This window comes from Oryzias latipes, chromosome 6 (assembly GCF_053564925.1).
Source record: "Oryzias latipes strain Hd-rR chromosome 6, Olatipes_Hd-rR_3.1".
Classification (NCBI taxonomy): domain Eukaryota; kingdom Metazoa; phylum Chordata; class Actinopteri; order Beloniformes; family Adrianichthyidae; genus Oryzias; species Oryzias latipes.
Genome location: NC_136242.1, coordinates 32,435,040 through 32,452,089, shown reverse-complemented (window position 1 = coordinate 32,452,089; position 17,050 = coordinate 32,435,040). Strand labels below are relative to the sequence as shown.

Sequence of the window (17,050 nt, the reverse complement as noted above, 5' to 3'; positions counted from 1 at the left end):
GTATAACACGAATGAACTGAACCTACGAACCCATTACTTATTTAAATCTCTAACGTTTTTTCTTTAAAACCAAAGATCCATCCTGGATAACAGCAGCATGTGGCTCCAGAGCCTCTACTGTTTACACTGAGGTTTATGGGAAACCTTTGAAACAAGACAGTTTTAGGAAATCATTTATTTTACACAAAAGGAAAAGGCATAAACAATGGTATCAAATTTCTCTTGACGTGTAAAATCAATCTCAAACAGGTAAGCATTTATCTCTGCACCGGTGGAGTTGAAGACAAACCAGATCAAATCTCTACAATCCAGTTAATACAAATCCGTGATGGAAACTAAACTTCAGAGTCCGTTTTCTGTCGGTTAACAAATGAGTTTGTTCAGAAATAGAAAGTTCTGGATCCTCGTCGCAGTCGTCCGTTTCAACTTTTGGGCTGTCGCAGCAAACCTCGAATCCTGCGAACCAGAGCCTGGATGAAGGTGTAGCGGGAGCGGACCTGGCTGTACGAGCTCTCCACCTCCAGCAGCTTCCTCTGCAGAGCTTCGCCGAAGCCCGCCGCCATGTCGCCTTTCAGCTGCACGCACCAGCACAGCACAGCACAGCGTCAGCATCAAGCTGGAGCGCCAAGGCGCCAAAGTGCAGCTGAGGCCTTACCTGATCCAAGTCCTGCTGGCTGACTTTGGACAAGCCCAGCCCACGGCCGCCGCCAGCCTGCAATGCACCAAAGGATTCTGGGAAAAACAAAGAACAAAGAACAAAGATGGCGGCTTGACTTGAACAATCACTCCCTTTGCTCTCATCTCTGAACGTGACCTAAATCTGAATGAAAGTGGCCTCCCAACAAAAACCAACAACCCTTTTTTCAAAATGGCAGCTTTCTGTTGGTTTTATCTCCATAGCAACCATTCCAGTTTCTGGTCCCCTAGTGATGACGGAGAGGTCTGTGTCATTTTTAGAAGAATTGACAAAAGTAGATTTTTGGATTTCCTTGGCAACACAGGTTTATGTTAACCACGCCCACATTCCTAAAATGTTTATATCGTTTCATTCAGCTTGAGTCAACCATTCATGTTTTAAAATTCAAACAATAATTCAGGATCAAATGTGCGAGCAACAGCAGAACGCCACTTTTGTGAGCTTTGCCACGCTAACACCGTCCAAAGTCTACAAACTTTAACCCAACTTTTATTCCCAACAATGCCGGAGGAGTTGGAAGGGCGATAGGTTGATGTCTTTAGAAGTTTAAATTTGTAGAAGGTAATTTTTTTTATTCAAGATGGTGGCCTCTTCTCGAGTTCAAAGGTCAACAAAACTCCAGTTGTGGTTCTAGAATTAACCTGGTGGTTTCTTTTCACATATTTTGGGAAAACTTGAAAATGGTCCTGTGGACATCCCATAATAATATTCAAACTTCCTCTGGATGTCCCCGACATGTGTGTTTTGGTGACATTTTCACAGCAAGAAAGACGAGTTGTGAAAACAATCTGGTCGGCTGGCGGGCCAGAAGGAAATTCTCACCGTCTGCGAGGCGGGTTCTGAATGATCCCGCTCCGGTCAGCATGGAGTCTTTCGGATCAGACGGGGTGTAGTGCAACAAATAATACTCTAGGTGTCGCCACAGCACAAACAAGCAGGTTTCAATGACATCTGAAGAAGCAGGTCAAGGCTTTTCACAGTGAAATCCAAACATAAACTGATGTTCATCTGCAGAAGGATGATGTCAGTGACTCTCAAAGAGGAACCGTAGGATACATGAGCACAAGGCCAGCAGCTTGGCTCGGTTGTTGATCAGCTGCACCAGTCGTCTCTTGGCCAGCAAGCTCCTTTGGACTGATGAGATCTTCTCTACCCCTCCAGGGCCCGACACCAAGCCCTGACACAGCTGCACGGGAGGGGAACACGGTTAGACTATCAACCGCAGACGGCGCCTGACCTGCGATGCTTCAGACTCGACCGAGCGGTCATCACCTCCTTGAGCTCCTCGGGGGGCAGCTGGTCCAGGCCCTGCAGCTTCCCCAGACTCTGCCTGTGACTTTGGTGGAACTGGAAGAAGTCTCCAGCCGCGGTCTTCAGCAGGTACAGGACCAGCCCCAGGCTGGGGGCTCGGGAGTACACCATCGGCGGCAGAGAGGAGGACAGATCTGAAACACGAAGCGCCGACGGGGTCAGGAAGTGTGGAGTGTTGAGCATGGCTGCCTTCAGCTGAATCTGTTTATATAAATGATGGAGTGAGACCGACCGGAGCGCCCTCCGTCCCTGCCAGGCGGCTCGCCGCCTGAGGGGCTGAAGAGGCAGATGCTGAACTGAGCCTGGGCCGAGCTCTGCACCAGGAGGGTCTGGCAGTACTCCATTATGTTGGCGCACACCTTAGGGCGGGAAATCACCAGTCAGGTCACGCAGAGGGGAAAAAAACCTGGAGGTCAGACGCTGATGGACTGAACAGGAGCGTCCCACCTGCAGCATGGCCACCTCCATCTCCTCCCTGCGTTCTGCTGACTCAGCGGGCGCTTCGATCTCCGCCTGCTTCAACAGCCTCTCCCTCTCACTTCCAGCCAGTCGGCTGAGCAGAGACAGACACAGACGCTGCAGAAGAACAGATCAGATGAGTGCTGCGTCTGCTAGCCCGCTGCTCCCAAACCCCCGTCCCGCGGACCGGTACCGGCCCGCAGACAAAAACAACACCGCCTACATTGTTCCGTTTCCCTCGCCTTTGATTTAAAAAAAAAAATAAAGCTGCATTCAACCAACAAAATGTTTACTCCAAGTATGAATTTTTTGTGACAGTTGTTCCCACAGACCATAATAATAATGCAGAATATTCAGCAACCGGCTGTTTAATGTTAGCAGGACGCTGCTAATAAAGTTCTTCAAACTGTAGATCCACGTTTATGATTATTTTTAGAGAATACCTGGAGATAAACTTTCCCCTCAAAAGTTAAGGGAAACTGGAAGCTGAACAGGCCGGTCCATGAAAATATTTTCTTGACGTTACACCGAGCTGCAGGCTGAAAACGGTTGGAGACCGCTGGTCTAGATCTCACTTGGATGGTTTGGGGAAAAATAAAAAAATAAAAAATGAAAGAATCCCCACACCTGAAATCTGGTAATGTGACCTTGGAACTCCAGGAGAGCGGCGCCGTTGACCTCTCCGCCCATCTCGAGTACGCCTTAAGGAACACAAACATTCACAGTCAGGGCGGGCCGTGCAGAGCTGGAGGGTAACACCAGGGCAGGGCCATTGTCCAATACCAGGCAGCGCGGTTTTACTGATGATGCCGGTGAGCAAGGACAGCTCCTGCAAAGCTCCCAGACTGAGCTCCTGGCAGCGCAGCAGAGACTGAACAGTGTCTGCGTGGACGATGAGCCACTGGAGAACCTACAGAGAAGACAATTATCCATCTCCATGCATTTACTACAACAGAAAAGCAGTCATTTCATTTTTTCTCTTCTTCCAGTCTCTATAAACTTAGGAGTCTCCAGGACTGTTGTGCTTACCTGTGCTGCCCCCTGCTGGTGGTTGATGGACACAGAGGTCAGAATGACCTGAAGGAGTCTGAGGGTTGGTAGTAGAATCTGGCGGTAGCGGTCCATAGGGGAAGGGATGAAGCCCGATGGGTCTCTCATCAGTCTGAAAAAAAATACATAAAACAAGACGTACAAACTTCAGAATGTCTCTGAGGAAAGCTCCAACTCAAGCTTTGATTCCTTTACCTGTGTGCGTCGCTGTCAGGGACCATGTCAAACACCTGACACTCCATCAGCAGAGCCATCAGGCCACAGCGCAGCAGCTCCACGGCGCCCTGGGAGGTCTTCGCCACGCGGGTCAGCAGAGCCTGACATGGACAGACGTCTGTGACTTAACACAAGAAAACCTTCCAGGTACGCGGCAACCTTCAAAGCCAGCCTCACCATCTTGCTCTCGTACAGGTACAGAGGTTTCAGGACGGGGGGCTGAGGGGTGAGAAGGCCCTGCAGGGCGACATCATCCTGCCTCAGACTCTCCACCAATGAGCGCAGGTAACCGCTGTTGCACACGTACACCAGCCACTGGTTCTGACGGTCTATGGACAGGATCCGGTCCAGCACTGCCAGAGCCAGCATCTGAGGCCCGGAGAGCAGAACTCTCAGACGTTTTGTCCTCAGGACAAAGTGAAGGAAGGGATTCGAGGCTCACCCTGCTGATTTCATGGCCGTCACACACGTCCCTACACACGATCTCCATGAGAGCTTTGCCGTAGCTTTCGATGATGGCGAGGTTCTCCCTCTGCAGTTTGGAGAATCCGTCCTCGGGAGCCGTCAGACGCTCCCACATGGCTTTTCCTGCTCCAAAAACGTTCAGCATTTATCAAAACCAGACAAAAACTGATGGAAAGTCTTCCTCGGTTTGAGCTATTCTTTCTCCTGTGTCGTACCTGACTGCAACGTGTCTGGCTCCTCGGGTTTCTGAGCGATTTGCAGGTAGTACAGCAAAGAGCCGTACAGGTGAGCTCGCAGGCGCTGGTATCCGCCTCCTTAACGGCACAAAGGACACTTCAACGTTTGTGGGGGCGAAGGAGGATTTACTCAACCGTTCAGGTCGACCACTAACCGGTGCAGAGGATGAAATTCAGCAGCTTGCGGAGGATCAGGTGCAGGGCTGAGTTGGCGATGGAAGCAAAGCCCGAAGACGCTTCGAGTCCCGCCACCTGCTGCTGCTCCGACAGCACAGACTGGCTGAGGTGGGCGGTCAGAGTGAAGACAGCGCCCGCCACGATGGGCATCAACTCTCCCGCTGCATCCTCTGACAACACCTATAAAAGGAACATGGACATATTTCTAAATATCTGAATAAGTAACAGGGCTGCGGATGGTTACTTAGGTGGCGATCAACAATTCACAGATCAAATCCCAATGACTATTTCATATATTATATTCGAATGGTTGCTATAGGCTTGTCTTTTTACTGGATCTATGACAATTGTAATAATATGCATTCATACCTTTATTGAGAGATCAGAAAAAAACAAACAGATTTTTGTCACGTTCAGCAACTTCACACTCAAACGTTTTTCTGTCAACTTCCTGGTTAACTTCAGCAGTAAACTAAACATAAAACATCAGTAGCTGCGCTTCCACGGACAAAAGTATCGGAATAGACGCCTGATCAGAATAAAGATGCGTCGTGTAAATACGTCGGTCGGAATGCTCCGCCCCCATCAGACTCATTCAGATTTAAATTTCTTTCCGATCGCGATAGGTGGGTTATGCTGATTGTTGATCTGATCGTGGTGCATGTTAACCGTTTAGTCCGATCGTGGGTCAATACTGCGCTGGTTTTACATCACGCATAGACGCCGTGGCGCTCAGGAGGAGTCTGGTAAATAAAGTATTATACAGTGAACGTAACCGTGGCTACTGTCGTTTTGGAAATGTTCTCCAGTTTTCCTCCGTTAAAGTCGGGCTGACAACAGTTCCAGCAGATCATGACAAGAAGGCACAACACCTTCATAGAAACCCTCACAGAATTTCAAACAGAAAAACACCTTTTATTAACTGACTTCTTTCATCTTTAGTGGAAAAAACAAAAAAACTCCCCAAACTGTACATTTTACAGAGGCACTCCGATACTCCTCCTCCGCTCTGGTAGCAGACAGGCAAATGACTAATTTTTATAGTCATATGAATTAAACTTTTATTATATTTTTTTATTCCAATTGTCAGCTAGAATTAAAACCAAACTGTTTTTTAAGAACTTATTTGAGTAAAATTAACTTAAGTTTCTTGTTTTTCCATCTACAAAAAAAACTCCCCAACAATTCTCCAACTTTACTGTGAAGGTTTTTTACTTCCTGTGACATCAACTCATTCGGTTTGTTTAGTATATGTACTTAATGCCAACATTATATTCTGCACCTAAAGCCACAATTACATTGCCATTACTTGTTTTCTCGAACAGATCGCAAATTTTGGAGTATTCGGATACTTGTTATATTTTTTGTGGCGTTTTCTTGAATCTTCTTAAAGTGCAAACAGATCAAAGATCAACACAAACCTTATCATGCAGATCCAGCAGCAGGTCTCTGATGATGAGCTGTCTCTCGTCTGCAGGAAGGAGATCAGCTGGGCAGGCGCTCAGCAGCGTTTCCACCAAACTTCTCCAGGACTGCAGAGCGTGGCGCTTGGCGCTCAGACTCCGCCGCACGCGGTTCCGCTCCACCACCTGCTGCAGGATGGAGTTCACCTCCTGAAACATGAAAAAAATGTTTAAGGGTTTCAAGTCTAAGGGTGAAACATCAGGGAGCAGAACAAAAAAAGGAAGAAGTTCAGAAACAGGCGGATCATCACTCACTTCCATTAACAAGGGCCTCTGTCCAATCGCGGCCATTCCCTGCAGAGCGTTCACCTCAGCGACCAGCACTCTATGGAGCAGCTGTCAGAACATTTGGACACGTTTGTGGAGCAGGAATCAGAGGAACGTCCGTGAGGCCAAGAGAGCACCAAGTCTGAAAAAACTCACCTTCACGTTGCAAACGGTGTGTCCCTGTTCATTCATGTGCTCGCAGTTGGAGATCACCTGCTCGATCTGAGCGCGCTCAAAGAAATCCAGCTGCAGCAGCTCCGGCATGTCCTGACTGAAGTCGATGGCATCCAGTACGCTCAGCAACTTTCTGCGCACTGATCAAACAAAGTTAAAGACAAAATGGTAAATCGCTAAAAAGATATGGAACGTCAAAACATGACGTCGTGTGCTGCCATGTCTAAAAAAAAAAACAGACACATACCCTTAGAAACTGTGTCGAAATGAAGGAAACCGCTGACGGATCTGGTTTCTTCTTCCATGACTGATTCTCCTTCAGCTAAAGGGGGAAAGAAATGGTGTGAATTACATTTGTCCTTCAGTTTCTCAGCTCTAACCAGCAGAAAACGCAGAATAACTTAAACGCCATACATGCATGCTGAGCGTGCGGCTGGTCATCAAGCAGCAGGCTGACGAGGCGCTGCGTGTGCGAGCGCTGGCGGTTCAGCGAGGTCACTCTCAGCTCAATGGCAGCGGTTTTCATGAGCCAGGACATCTGGGAGAGGGCGGCTATCTGATTCCCTGAAAAGATCCTCACTTAAGACGTGTTTGTGCTTTTATGCATCCCTTTCTGTTTGAACTCACCTGGCAGGATGAAGGGCAGGTGCTGCAAATGAGAAAACAGGAAGTCCTGGCTGGTCCTCAAATAGCGCATGGTGGGTCCGGATGTGTCTGGACAGGCACACAGCTGGTAGATCACCTACAGGAGGAGGACGAGCTCATCTTTACTTTTTTATCTTTATTTATTTTTTTTTTAATATTCCAAAGCCTTCGGTCACCTGGTAGCAAAGCTCAGCCAGGTGTGGGGCCTGCTGTGTGAGGACGGGCCCGGACCTCTTCTCCGTTCCTCTCTGCAGCAGGCTCAGGATGGCGTGCAGGCAGCTTCGCGGACATCCCAGCACACCTGTGGACAGCAAACCCCGCCTTCAGTCCACTGAGGTCCTCTCCACCTGCAGCACAGATACCGCCTACGGTGCCAAAGAGCTTTCACGACCCTTACCCGGGTCCTGGAGGTTGGTGGAGGACACGGGCTTCTTGACTTCATAGCCCAGAAGATAAAGAGCCAGGTTGGGCGACTTTAGCTCCAAAGAGGTGATGAGCAGGTTCAGGATGTGGATCTGGGTTTCGTGGCGGATTCTCGACACCTTCTTTTGGGAATCCGATTCTGAAGATGGGCGGGGTTTTGATTGAAACGAGGACACAGAGACGGAGCTTCACATTTAATCATCTCAGTGATCCGTCGCAGGTTTGATGACTTTAGAGCCTCAGTACGATTGAACAAGGAAGAACTGACTTACCGTCTTCTGTTTCTAACGCTTCTTCTGCTTCTTCATTGTCCAGACACTCCACAAAACCAGCCATGAGCTTCTCACTCACTGTCTGGAAACACAAAACAAATCTTTTGACTAAAATAAACAGATTTATAAACAAAAATATATTTTAACAGCAGAAAACAAAATCTTTAAGAACACTGTGTGCTATTTATGTCTATGCAAAGTGTAAATACTAGAAAAGTTGCATTTGATTGCATAACTTTTAGCGGAAGAAATTGGCATTGATTTGATGGAAAAGTTGACTGAATTGCTGAAGCTGTTTGCTTGGAGTTTGCAGACGTTTATAGGTGAAAAGCTGCAGAAGAGCCTCACCGTTGTAATTCAGCAAATTTTGTTTAATTGCAGAAAATCCGTTAGAGGCAGAAAAGTCATATGTTGCAGAATTAATTCCAAAAAGAGCAATATTGTCCATGAATGGAAGAAAAAGTCATTGAAACTACACAAAAGGAGACTAAAAAGCCCAGGTTACTTGATAAAAATCCTTTGATTAAAATAAAAAATTAATTCTAACAGCTAAAGATCTTTAAAAGCACTGTGTGCAACTGATGTTCCTAGAAACTATATATTTAAATATATAAGACCCGATAAAAACAAGTCGAGCAGAGAGATCTGAGCTGGTTAGACCTTAACTCACCTGGTCGTGTGTGAAATCTCCCACCAGTCTCATCTGGATGTTGGGGTAGTTCGCGATGCGACGCAGAATTTTGGCGCTCTGGAAAGCCGCTTCTGGGTTTGAGCTGCTGTGGTAAAGATACCTGCAGGGGAGAAAAAAATAGATTATTGTCCAAAACAAGGAGGGTGTATTTCTGAGGAAAAAAAAAGGCTGTAGGATCAAAACCTGGCAATGTTGACAATGTGATCGGCTCGTCGGGTCTGAGAGCTGACGCCCTGAAGGAGCTGCTCCAGAGGAGAAACCAGCAGGGAGGCCTGGCTCTCCCTGAGGAGGTCCATGAACACCACCTCCTTCTGCAGAGTCAAGTCCAGAAGACACAGGCAGCGCAACACTGCCGACTCCAAGTGCTTTTTACCTGTGAAGAGGAGGCATGCGGTCAGACCCAGACAAACCCCATGCGTTCCAGTGACGGCAGCGGAGCGCTCTCCCACCGGGGAAGGGGGCGTAAGTGTCCAGCTGGCGTACGCCTTCCTCCAGCAGGCTCAGACAGAGCGCCAACATGGGGGACTCGTTGAGCAGGTGGAACATGATGTTGTGGCCCGGGAGCTTGTGCGTCGGAACCTGCTCGCCCTGAAGCTCCACCATCTCTTGGATGAAGTCCGAGGGCTGCGGCTCGTAGTCCCGCAGCAGCTTATGGAAAACCTCCAGGACGGCGTCCGCCACCTCCCACTGACAAACCGCAAGCAGCCATTTAGCAAGAAAAACAACAGCAGATCACGCCGGTGAACGGGACTCTACCTTCTCAGCCGGACGCCGGTACGCCCTGGTGGTAAAGGGCAGGAACACAGACTCGCGTAGGAAGTCCAGGTAGGGCTGAAAGCCCGGCACCCGCAGCCCGGCGCCCAGATTAACGGGCATGCTGCTCTCCACCAAGGTGCTGATCAGGTGACAGAAGGCTCGCGTCAGCGGGTATTCCTCTGAGCTCGACTCGATCTCACTCAGCTCCACCTGAGAGACGAGACGAGAAGATCCATTTCCTCAGGAAAACTGTGTCTATTCCACAGCAGAACACACCTTTTAACCAAACCCTCAGATATTCCATTAGAGTCCATCTGGTCTTGTAGCTTCCACTGTTCTGAAGGTTTCACAATACATTTACTCCCTTTAGGAATCTAACATGCTTCATCTGGTGGTTTTGAATGAATGAATGAATTAAATGAACGAATAAGGTGCCAGAACTGATAGAAACTTGCCTCTATTCCTGCAGCTTGCCGCTGTCCTGGGACTCGAACCGTCTGCAGAATCTGTGCCACAAGCAACCAAGTTACAAGGTTCAAATAAAAAATAAAAAGCAGACGATGAAAGCCTCAAAAAAGACAGAAAAGCATTTTCTGATCCAATTCAAAACCTTATAAGCTGCTTTGTTTTTGCTCAGTCAATTACTGATAAGTATTTTTAAGAGTTAATCTGATCCAAATTCCTTTTTTCCCGCCTTAAATACCAGGAGTCCTGTCACAAAATACAGAATTGATGTTGAAATCGACAATAGCACCAGAAAAGAAATAAACTAAAGTATAATAATATACAAAAACCCCAGAAGATGCCTTAAAGTCCTCATCCAATCCTCTTTGATCAATTTCAAAGTGTTTCTAGAGGTCTTTCAATTAGCCGTTTTTAGCCAAAACCTGTGGTTTTCTAGGCCAGTTTCTGCAGAACGACGGGCCTTCATTAGAAATTCACATCTGGGTTGTTAGCATGGAGAAACTCCGCCCCCTTCCCTTCCCCTTGCTGAGAGCTTGTGGTCCGCCCAGCATTTAACAAACCTGAATTTCATCGTCTGCTCCTGATTCACGACAATTTGAATGAAGAAATACTTGCAAATGCAATTTAAAGCTCAATTTTCTTTCTACATCAGAAAAATGCTCCACAATTTCAGTGGAGTGAGACGTTTTCTTTTGTTCACTCGATCGACATCGTTTCAACTCCACCTGCGTGTACTCCAGCGACGGCCAGAGCGACGCAGCAATCTCTGGGGACTTCCCGAAGGCCGCCAGGCAGTGCAGGAGCTCCGCCTTCAGGATGGGTGGAACGCTGCACTGCAGCAGACCCAACATCACCACCACGGGGGTCCACTGCGGGTGCTCGCACAGCGCCAGCCGAGCATTTTCGCTCTGCGAGAAAGATGGACTTTAAAACCCCCCCAAGACAGATGTGGCCCTCCGCGTGCTGCAGGCCGCCTCATCCATACCCATGTGATGATGGTGGTGAGCAGCTGCAGGAAGGAGGTCAGCGCCTCCAGCTCTCGCTGGGTGATGCCTCTGAGCGGCGGGTGGCGGTACTGCGCCGCGTCCGGGTTAGGCAGGTCTCGCCGCAGGTTCTCGTGGTAGAGCATGAGGGAGTGAAAAAAGTGTTCCCATGAGACCGGGCTTCCCGAAACTCCCTGGATGTTGTCACCTGCACAAGAATACAAAAATAAATGAAAATAAGAAAAAGTCACAACCCATCAATAAAAGATTTGGGAATTCTGCGAGAATAACATAGAAAACCACCAAGAAAACCACTTTTTCACAGTCTAATCGTTCAATTCAAAGACCTTCAATTATCCCAGTAGGGCAATTCTTTTCAAGTTGCAGACAGTAGCTTAGGAAAGAGTTGACATCACATAGACACCTTAAAGAACAATACAATAATGATTGATAGAAAGAGAGGCACAATAAAAGATAAATAGTGCTAATGTTCAGTTGAATGGATTGCACTGGTTACATTGATTGGTTGAATGCTATAAAGTTTTCAACCCATTGTTTTCCTGTTTGTCTTTCTTTATTCTAGTATCTTCTACTATTTTTTGGCGGTTATCTCCTTCTACAATCTTTCAGCTATTTTAACCATTTAACTATTCAAATGTTCAGCTCTTTCAGCTTTTTCCAGCTATAGACTTTTGGTCCTTCAAATCAGGAAAATCCAGAATTTTTGCCTGCATTGAAACACACGGGGAATCCAGAAGCTTGCTGGTTCGATACCCGGCGCTGGGATTTTTCACAAAAATATCTTTCTGTTGTGCCGTTTTCCCTTCATTTTTGGTCAACTTTGATCATTTCTTTATTTCCTTTTTTCCCCCCGCCAATTATTACCCTTTACGTTTTCTTTGCATTCAGCAATACAGCGTTCAACCCTGCATTTTCTTCTGGAAATACAGCTCCTTCTAGTTGTATGTTAGCATTTAGCAGCTGCTCTGTCCTGAGGACTTTATTCACTGTTTGTTGATCACATAAAGCGACAATCGTTCTGATCGGCTGCTCAATGATTGTTTGAGCAGCCTTTTACAATAGGAGTAAGACACTTTCCCCTCTGTACAGTTAGTGAGTGCAACCAGCAGAAAAACCACAAATATACCACATATTGAGCATTTTTCTGATGATGGAGGACATGTTTGTTACGTAGGCATGCCACAAGCTCCCTGCTTCGAGCTCTCAGCAAAGGCGACGGGAATGGGGGTGGGGTTGCCACGCACCAATGGTCCCACCCGCAACTCAGAGCAGACTTTCTAATGAACTTGTGCCGCTCTTCAGAATCTATGTCTCTTAGAAAATGACTTTTTTTTTGGCTAAACACAGCATAATCCTAATCAAAAGACCACCAGGAAAGCTTTGAAAATAGATCATAAGATGCTCATTTAAAGTGGGACTTGAAATGAAAAAAGTGAGTTTAAAGTAACAGTGGATCTTACTGTGTGTGGCTCCGTTTGTTTTAAGCAGACTGAAGCAGTAGTGAGCGCACTGTGGACCGTTGGAGAGGCCTTTCAGCATTCGCAGGTAAGAAATGTAGAGGGTGGAGGGCAGAAGATCTCCCATCTGACGCACAAATTTGGACAAAACCACCTGGAAGAAAGACGGACACAAAGGTAAAAGAAACCAACAACAAAAAAATGTTTTTTAACAATAAAAAAACGACTATGGCAGGAGGAAGTAAGAACTTATGGTTAATGAACTCTGACCTGTTTATGAGGGGGCCTTTGCAGAGCCATTCCCAGGTAGGATCCCTGCAGCGTGGTGTGCTGAAGCGACTCCGTCGGACACCAAAACTCCAGTCCCAGCTCCAGCCCAAACTGATCTTTGCTGTAAAATTCCCCAATCTGAAAGGTTACAGACAGGTGAGGCCTTGTGAGGTCTGCAGGACTTTCTTCTTCTGCCACCGGTAGCTTTATTGCTGCTGCTTTACAAACGCAATCCCGTGTTTGAGGGTAAGACTCACCAGAAGCATGAGGTGGTCCAAGTCCTTCCTCAAAGATGACGGAAGCTCACTGTCCATCTGCAGAGAGATGTGCACCAGACGAGCGTCCTCGTCAGCGCGGTTCCGCAGCTGCTTCACCTGCAGCCACAAAAGACAACAAAAGAACAAACAAAAAATGAAAATGAGCATCAAAATAAAAAATAAAGAGGAAAATTAATCTCTCTAACCTTCATAGGCATCAAAGCCAGGAAGTCTGTGATGAGCGAATGAAGGCGGCGGATGTAAAACTCTTCCTGAGTGAAGTTGTCACATCCCAGCATGCCCTCCTTTATGAACAGGAAGACATCTCCCAGCAGAGCCTGGTCAGCCAGGCCTTCATCTGCTTCTGTGAATTCCACTAAAGCTGCAAAGAGGCGCACATATTTAAAAAAAAACAATCTTTATCCCTCAGATCAAAGGAAAAGATGTCTGACCTGAGCCCTGTGGTAGTTGAGACAGGACCCTCAGAGTCAGGGCCCAGGCAAGCTTGCAGACAGCCTGCAGTCCAGGGAGCTTCCATGGTTGGTTGTCCATCAGACGGCTGTGCACTGCCGACACGTACTGCCTCTCCGTGAGCAACGGCAACGCCTGGAGAAGATCTAAAGCAACAAAAAACCGTTTTTCACTGCAGGTACAACACAAACTGTCACCGTCTCATTTCAAGCATCTGAGCTGCAATCAAAACTGCTTTCACCTTCTCTGTCTTCAGTTCCTTGCTCTATAAAACTAACGTCCAAACAGTAGAGAAGCGCCATCACGAGAGCGAGGTTCACGCTGTCCAGCGACCCGTCGGCCTGAGCCGTAACCGTCTCCAGGTGGCCGATGAGGGCCAGGGTGTCGTCTTTGGTCAAAGGGGACTGGCAGGTCCAAGCAAACAGGCTGTCTGCCAGAGCCTGCCGGCACTCTTTGATGAGGTCACCGACCTGGAGAAAGACATGCATCAGATTCATTTCTCAGTCGCAACTAGAGGAACAGGAGCAATAAGAAGGAAAATCCATTTGAGATTCCAATGACTTGTTCCCACCTCCTTCCTGTGCTTCTCATTACCCAGACCTCGCTCCTTCTGCAGCCGCTCAAACTCCTTCGCCACGCTTATCTCCGACACCAGGGCGAGGATGCGCTTGGTCAGCCCCTGGTTCATCAACTCATCTGTGAAGCGTGTGGTCAAAGCCACCAGCTCACCGCTGGGTGAGAAGAGACGATGCATTTCATCAGAGACTGTATGGGGTTTAACCACTTCAGAGAAAATGGTTTTTTATAACTCTTCTTTGTTTTTATTGAAACATTTTTTCATGCTCACCTTAAATCCAGGGTGAACGTTTTGCCGTGGCGTGACTGGATGAGCGTGCGCAGAGAGTTGGCCACACACAACTTTCCATCCCAGTAGAGAAGTACGGCGACTAAACCTCGAGTCAGGCCTGGAAACTGAGGCTGCTGTTGTTCACCTGAGGAAACAAACATCCAAACGTCAGCAGCTGCTTTCCATCTTCCAAAGCCCCATGCGGCGGATTATGAATGCCATTATAAAGAGTCCTAAACGGTCCAGTATGAAAATGAATACTCAAGACAACCAATTTCTATGTCACAAAGCTTGTATTTACAGGTTTGCTCTCAGGTAATTTCTTCTTCTTTTATTTTTTTTCAAAGTCAAACTACCTGTCAAGAGAAGCTCCAAGGCTGCCATCTCCCCAATGTCAAAGAGATCGCTGAGGATGAAGGCCTCCGTCAGAAGCTGCTCGGGAAGGAGCCGCGACCCCTGCTGACCCTGGATGGCGATGCCTTCTGTGCTGGCTTTGCGTACCTTCTCTTTTTGGTCTGTACTTTTTGGCTAAGAAAGAATGAAAAGACAAAAAAAAAACGAAAAGGTGTCTTAGAACTCACACTGGGCTTTTTTATTTAAATATAACCTTTATTTAACCAAGTAAGCTATTAAGAACATGTTCTTATTTAAAATAACAACCTGCTTTTAGGGCATACGATAAAGAAATGTTAGCAGGTTATCTCACCGGGTTCCTGAAGAGTGAGAGAAAGTGTGGTTTGTGCTTTTTCAGCTGCAGGTCCAACAGGTGGACACTCTCCGTCTGTCTCCTCAGGATAGCTCCATCTACAGTCTCCCAGAGCTCTTTGAGTGGCCCCCACAGACTGGCTCCTGAAGGGGTCAAAAGGACGTTTACACAGATATTTTCACAATTATTTTTCACTCTACTGACGAGATGTTTGAGTTCTCTCCATATCAACACCCTCCTAAACTGTCACCCCCACAAACTAAGATGCAGGAACAACCCAGATTGAGCAGGAATAATGTCCACGTTTGGGCTTCATTTGCTTGATATGGTGGTCAGAAGAAAAAAAAAAGTCTTGATATTTAGTCAAAAAATAAAGGACAAAACAAATCAAAGTAATTCCAAATCATAAATTTTAAAGCACTTTGAGTTCCGCAATGTATGAGAAGCGCTTTTTAATAAATACAGTTTGATTTGATTTCCATCCAATTTAATCCTGATTATGTTGAAAAAAGTCTATTTGTCCTGTTAGAATTTTAATGGCAGCCTAAATGAGTGGCCAACACACACTATTTAAAGGGTTTCAACCGTGGAGAGGAAAGCCTGCTCTTAGGGGAAAAGTAGGCGGAAACCTCCAGCAGAGACAACCTCAGAAAATCCATCTTTTTCCTTTTACCTGCTCCCTTCAGAGATCATGACAGTAAATCTTCGTTAAAAAAAAAAAAAGGGATGAAAAAAAAAACCCAGAGGATCACAAAACCACAGCTAAGAACACGATTAAGATGGTAAAAAGTCGATCAATTCGATCAGGAAGTAAATGATCCGTTTCAGGTAAACTTTGTTTCTCTGATAAAGTTTGGCTTTATTCCAACTGGCCCCAGCAAGGCATGCCAGGTGTTTGCACTAAACATAGGATAAACCCTTTTTCCCCTTTAAATGATGCCTGAACAAATTAAAATGAGACACAGAAAAAAAAACAGTATAAAAGAATGTTTAAACTTGCTACATCAAAGACATTTAGATTTTTTCTCCCTTAAAATAAAATTCCCAGTTAGGGAAAAACCGTTTCTCTGTTAAAAGACATTTTAATTTACGGTTTTAAACGCCAAAAGCGTAAAATATATCTAGATTGTATCCATTTGGGTAAAAGTATTGGGCTGGACCATGTATTGAGAAGCGTATCAAATCATGTCAGAGAAAAAGATACACACCCCTAATGTAGGATTTAAAAAAACATAACAAGTTTAATAAAACAAACATCTTCCTGCCCAATCAGATTAATTTCATTCTTGAATCTCTCATTTTAACACAAACCTTACATACATGTCACGGTCTCAGACTTTTCTTTTTACAGAACATATAGGTCTTCAGAAAAAGCCACTTGCTTCTCAAAGCTTTAGTTTGAAGAGAAAATGACTAATTTTATCAACTATCTGCCCTGAATCTTTCAGTTTCCATAATGCAAGAGTCTTTATCTAATATTTAGAATTAATAATGAATGATCACTTGAATATTTATATATTTTGATGAGCAGAAAAACTGATAAACCTTTTTCAATGCATAGCAAGAGTTTAAACTTATTAGTTTAGAGATTATGAACATAACTAATTTGCCAGCATATTTTGGCATATAATCCATCCATGAGACGTTTATTTTCACATGAATACAAATTGAATTAAGTCGCAATATTGGACTGAATTTTTTAATTGATGGACTTTAATTATTGTCATTTTCTTATAACTTTAATTAACTGAACATTCCCGGTCGCCACAAGTCTGTCTTATGGCCTCGATCTGTCTTAACTTGACTAGAACCTGAGTCAAACTAGCTTCCTTTGGCCTGACATGATGATGAACGAAGCTAGGCTAAAGTAGCAAACAGTGCCATACTTGGAATGACTCAAACGGGTAAAAACGCGCTACAACAGAAACGCCGGACAAGGTTACACGAACCTACACCTAAATAATAATTAAAACAAACACATTTGTAATCAAAGGTTCAAAAAGAGTCTTTACCTAAATTTACCGCCATCTGCCCCGCCATGATCAGCTCAGGATCAAACCTGGACGTAAGATGCTGCGCATGTGCCCGTTTGAAATCTAACACGATAAATTGTTTAATCCAGAAGATATATTTTTAATTTGTTGATTATGTCACTCATCATTTAAAATTTATGTAATCAAACACATTTTTTTCCTGTAAAATATTCATTAAATATTTTAAAATAGGATTGTACTATTAGTGCAGGCGGGGTCCTCGGAAAGATTTGGGCAA

The 17,050-nt window shown here is 45.7% G+C and overlaps 1 protein-coding gene across 1 annotated transcript; it reads right to left on the bottom strand.

Moving 5' to 3' along the window:
• Positions 1-160: 160 nt before the first annotated feature.
• nup205 (nucleoporin 205) lies at positions 161-16,941 on the bottom strand. The gene is made up of 42 exons (XM_011476494.4): positions 16,792-16,941; positions 14,780-14,922; positions 14,430-14,601; positions 14,074-14,218; positions 13,798-13,957; positions 13,468-13,696; positions 13,208-13,372; positions 12,962-13,137; positions 12,756-12,872; positions 12,499-12,636; positions 12,232-12,382; positions 10,753-10,958; positions 10,493-10,675; positions 9,758-9,808; positions 9,303-9,512; positions 8,996-9,233; positions 8,730-8,919; positions 8,526-8,646; positions 7,856-7,937; positions 7,558-7,722; positions 7,337-7,461; positions 7,143-7,257; positions 6,930-7,079; positions 6,763-6,837; positions 6,498-6,655; positions 6,330-6,410; positions 6,033-6,224; positions 4,590-4,791; positions 4,414-4,512; positions 4,176-4,321; positions 3,911-4,102; positions 3,713-3,834; positions 3,497-3,629; positions 3,251-3,377; positions 3,095-3,168; positions 2,456-2,584; positions 2,241-2,367; positions 1,970-2,142; positions 1,754-1,883; positions 1,520-1,648; positions 656-732; positions 161-575 (listed from the first exon to the last, which is right to left on the bottom strand). The coding sequence occupies exons 1-42, from the start codon at positions 16,817-16,819 to the stop codon at positions 423-425; spliced, it is 5,979 nt and encodes a 1,992-aa protein (XP_011474796.1). The 5' UTR covers positions 16,820-16,941; the 3' UTR covers positions 161-422.
• Positions 16,942-17,050: the final 109 nt, after the last annotated feature.

Excerpts from the sequence above, each read along its gene's own strand:
- nup205 (XM_011476494.4), bottom strand. The coding sequence starts at position 16,819 with ATGGCGGGGCAGATGGCGGTAAATTTAG. Across the intron at positions 8,920-8,995 it reads CACTTACGCCCCCTTCCCCG|GTAAAAAGCACTTGGAGTCG; the intron begins GTGGGAGAGCGC and ends TCCTCTTCACAG. Across the intron at positions 3,835-3,910 it reads ACCTGTACGAGAGCAAGATG|GCTCTGCTGACCCGCGTGGC; the intron begins GTGAGGCTGGCT and ends TGTCCATGTCAG.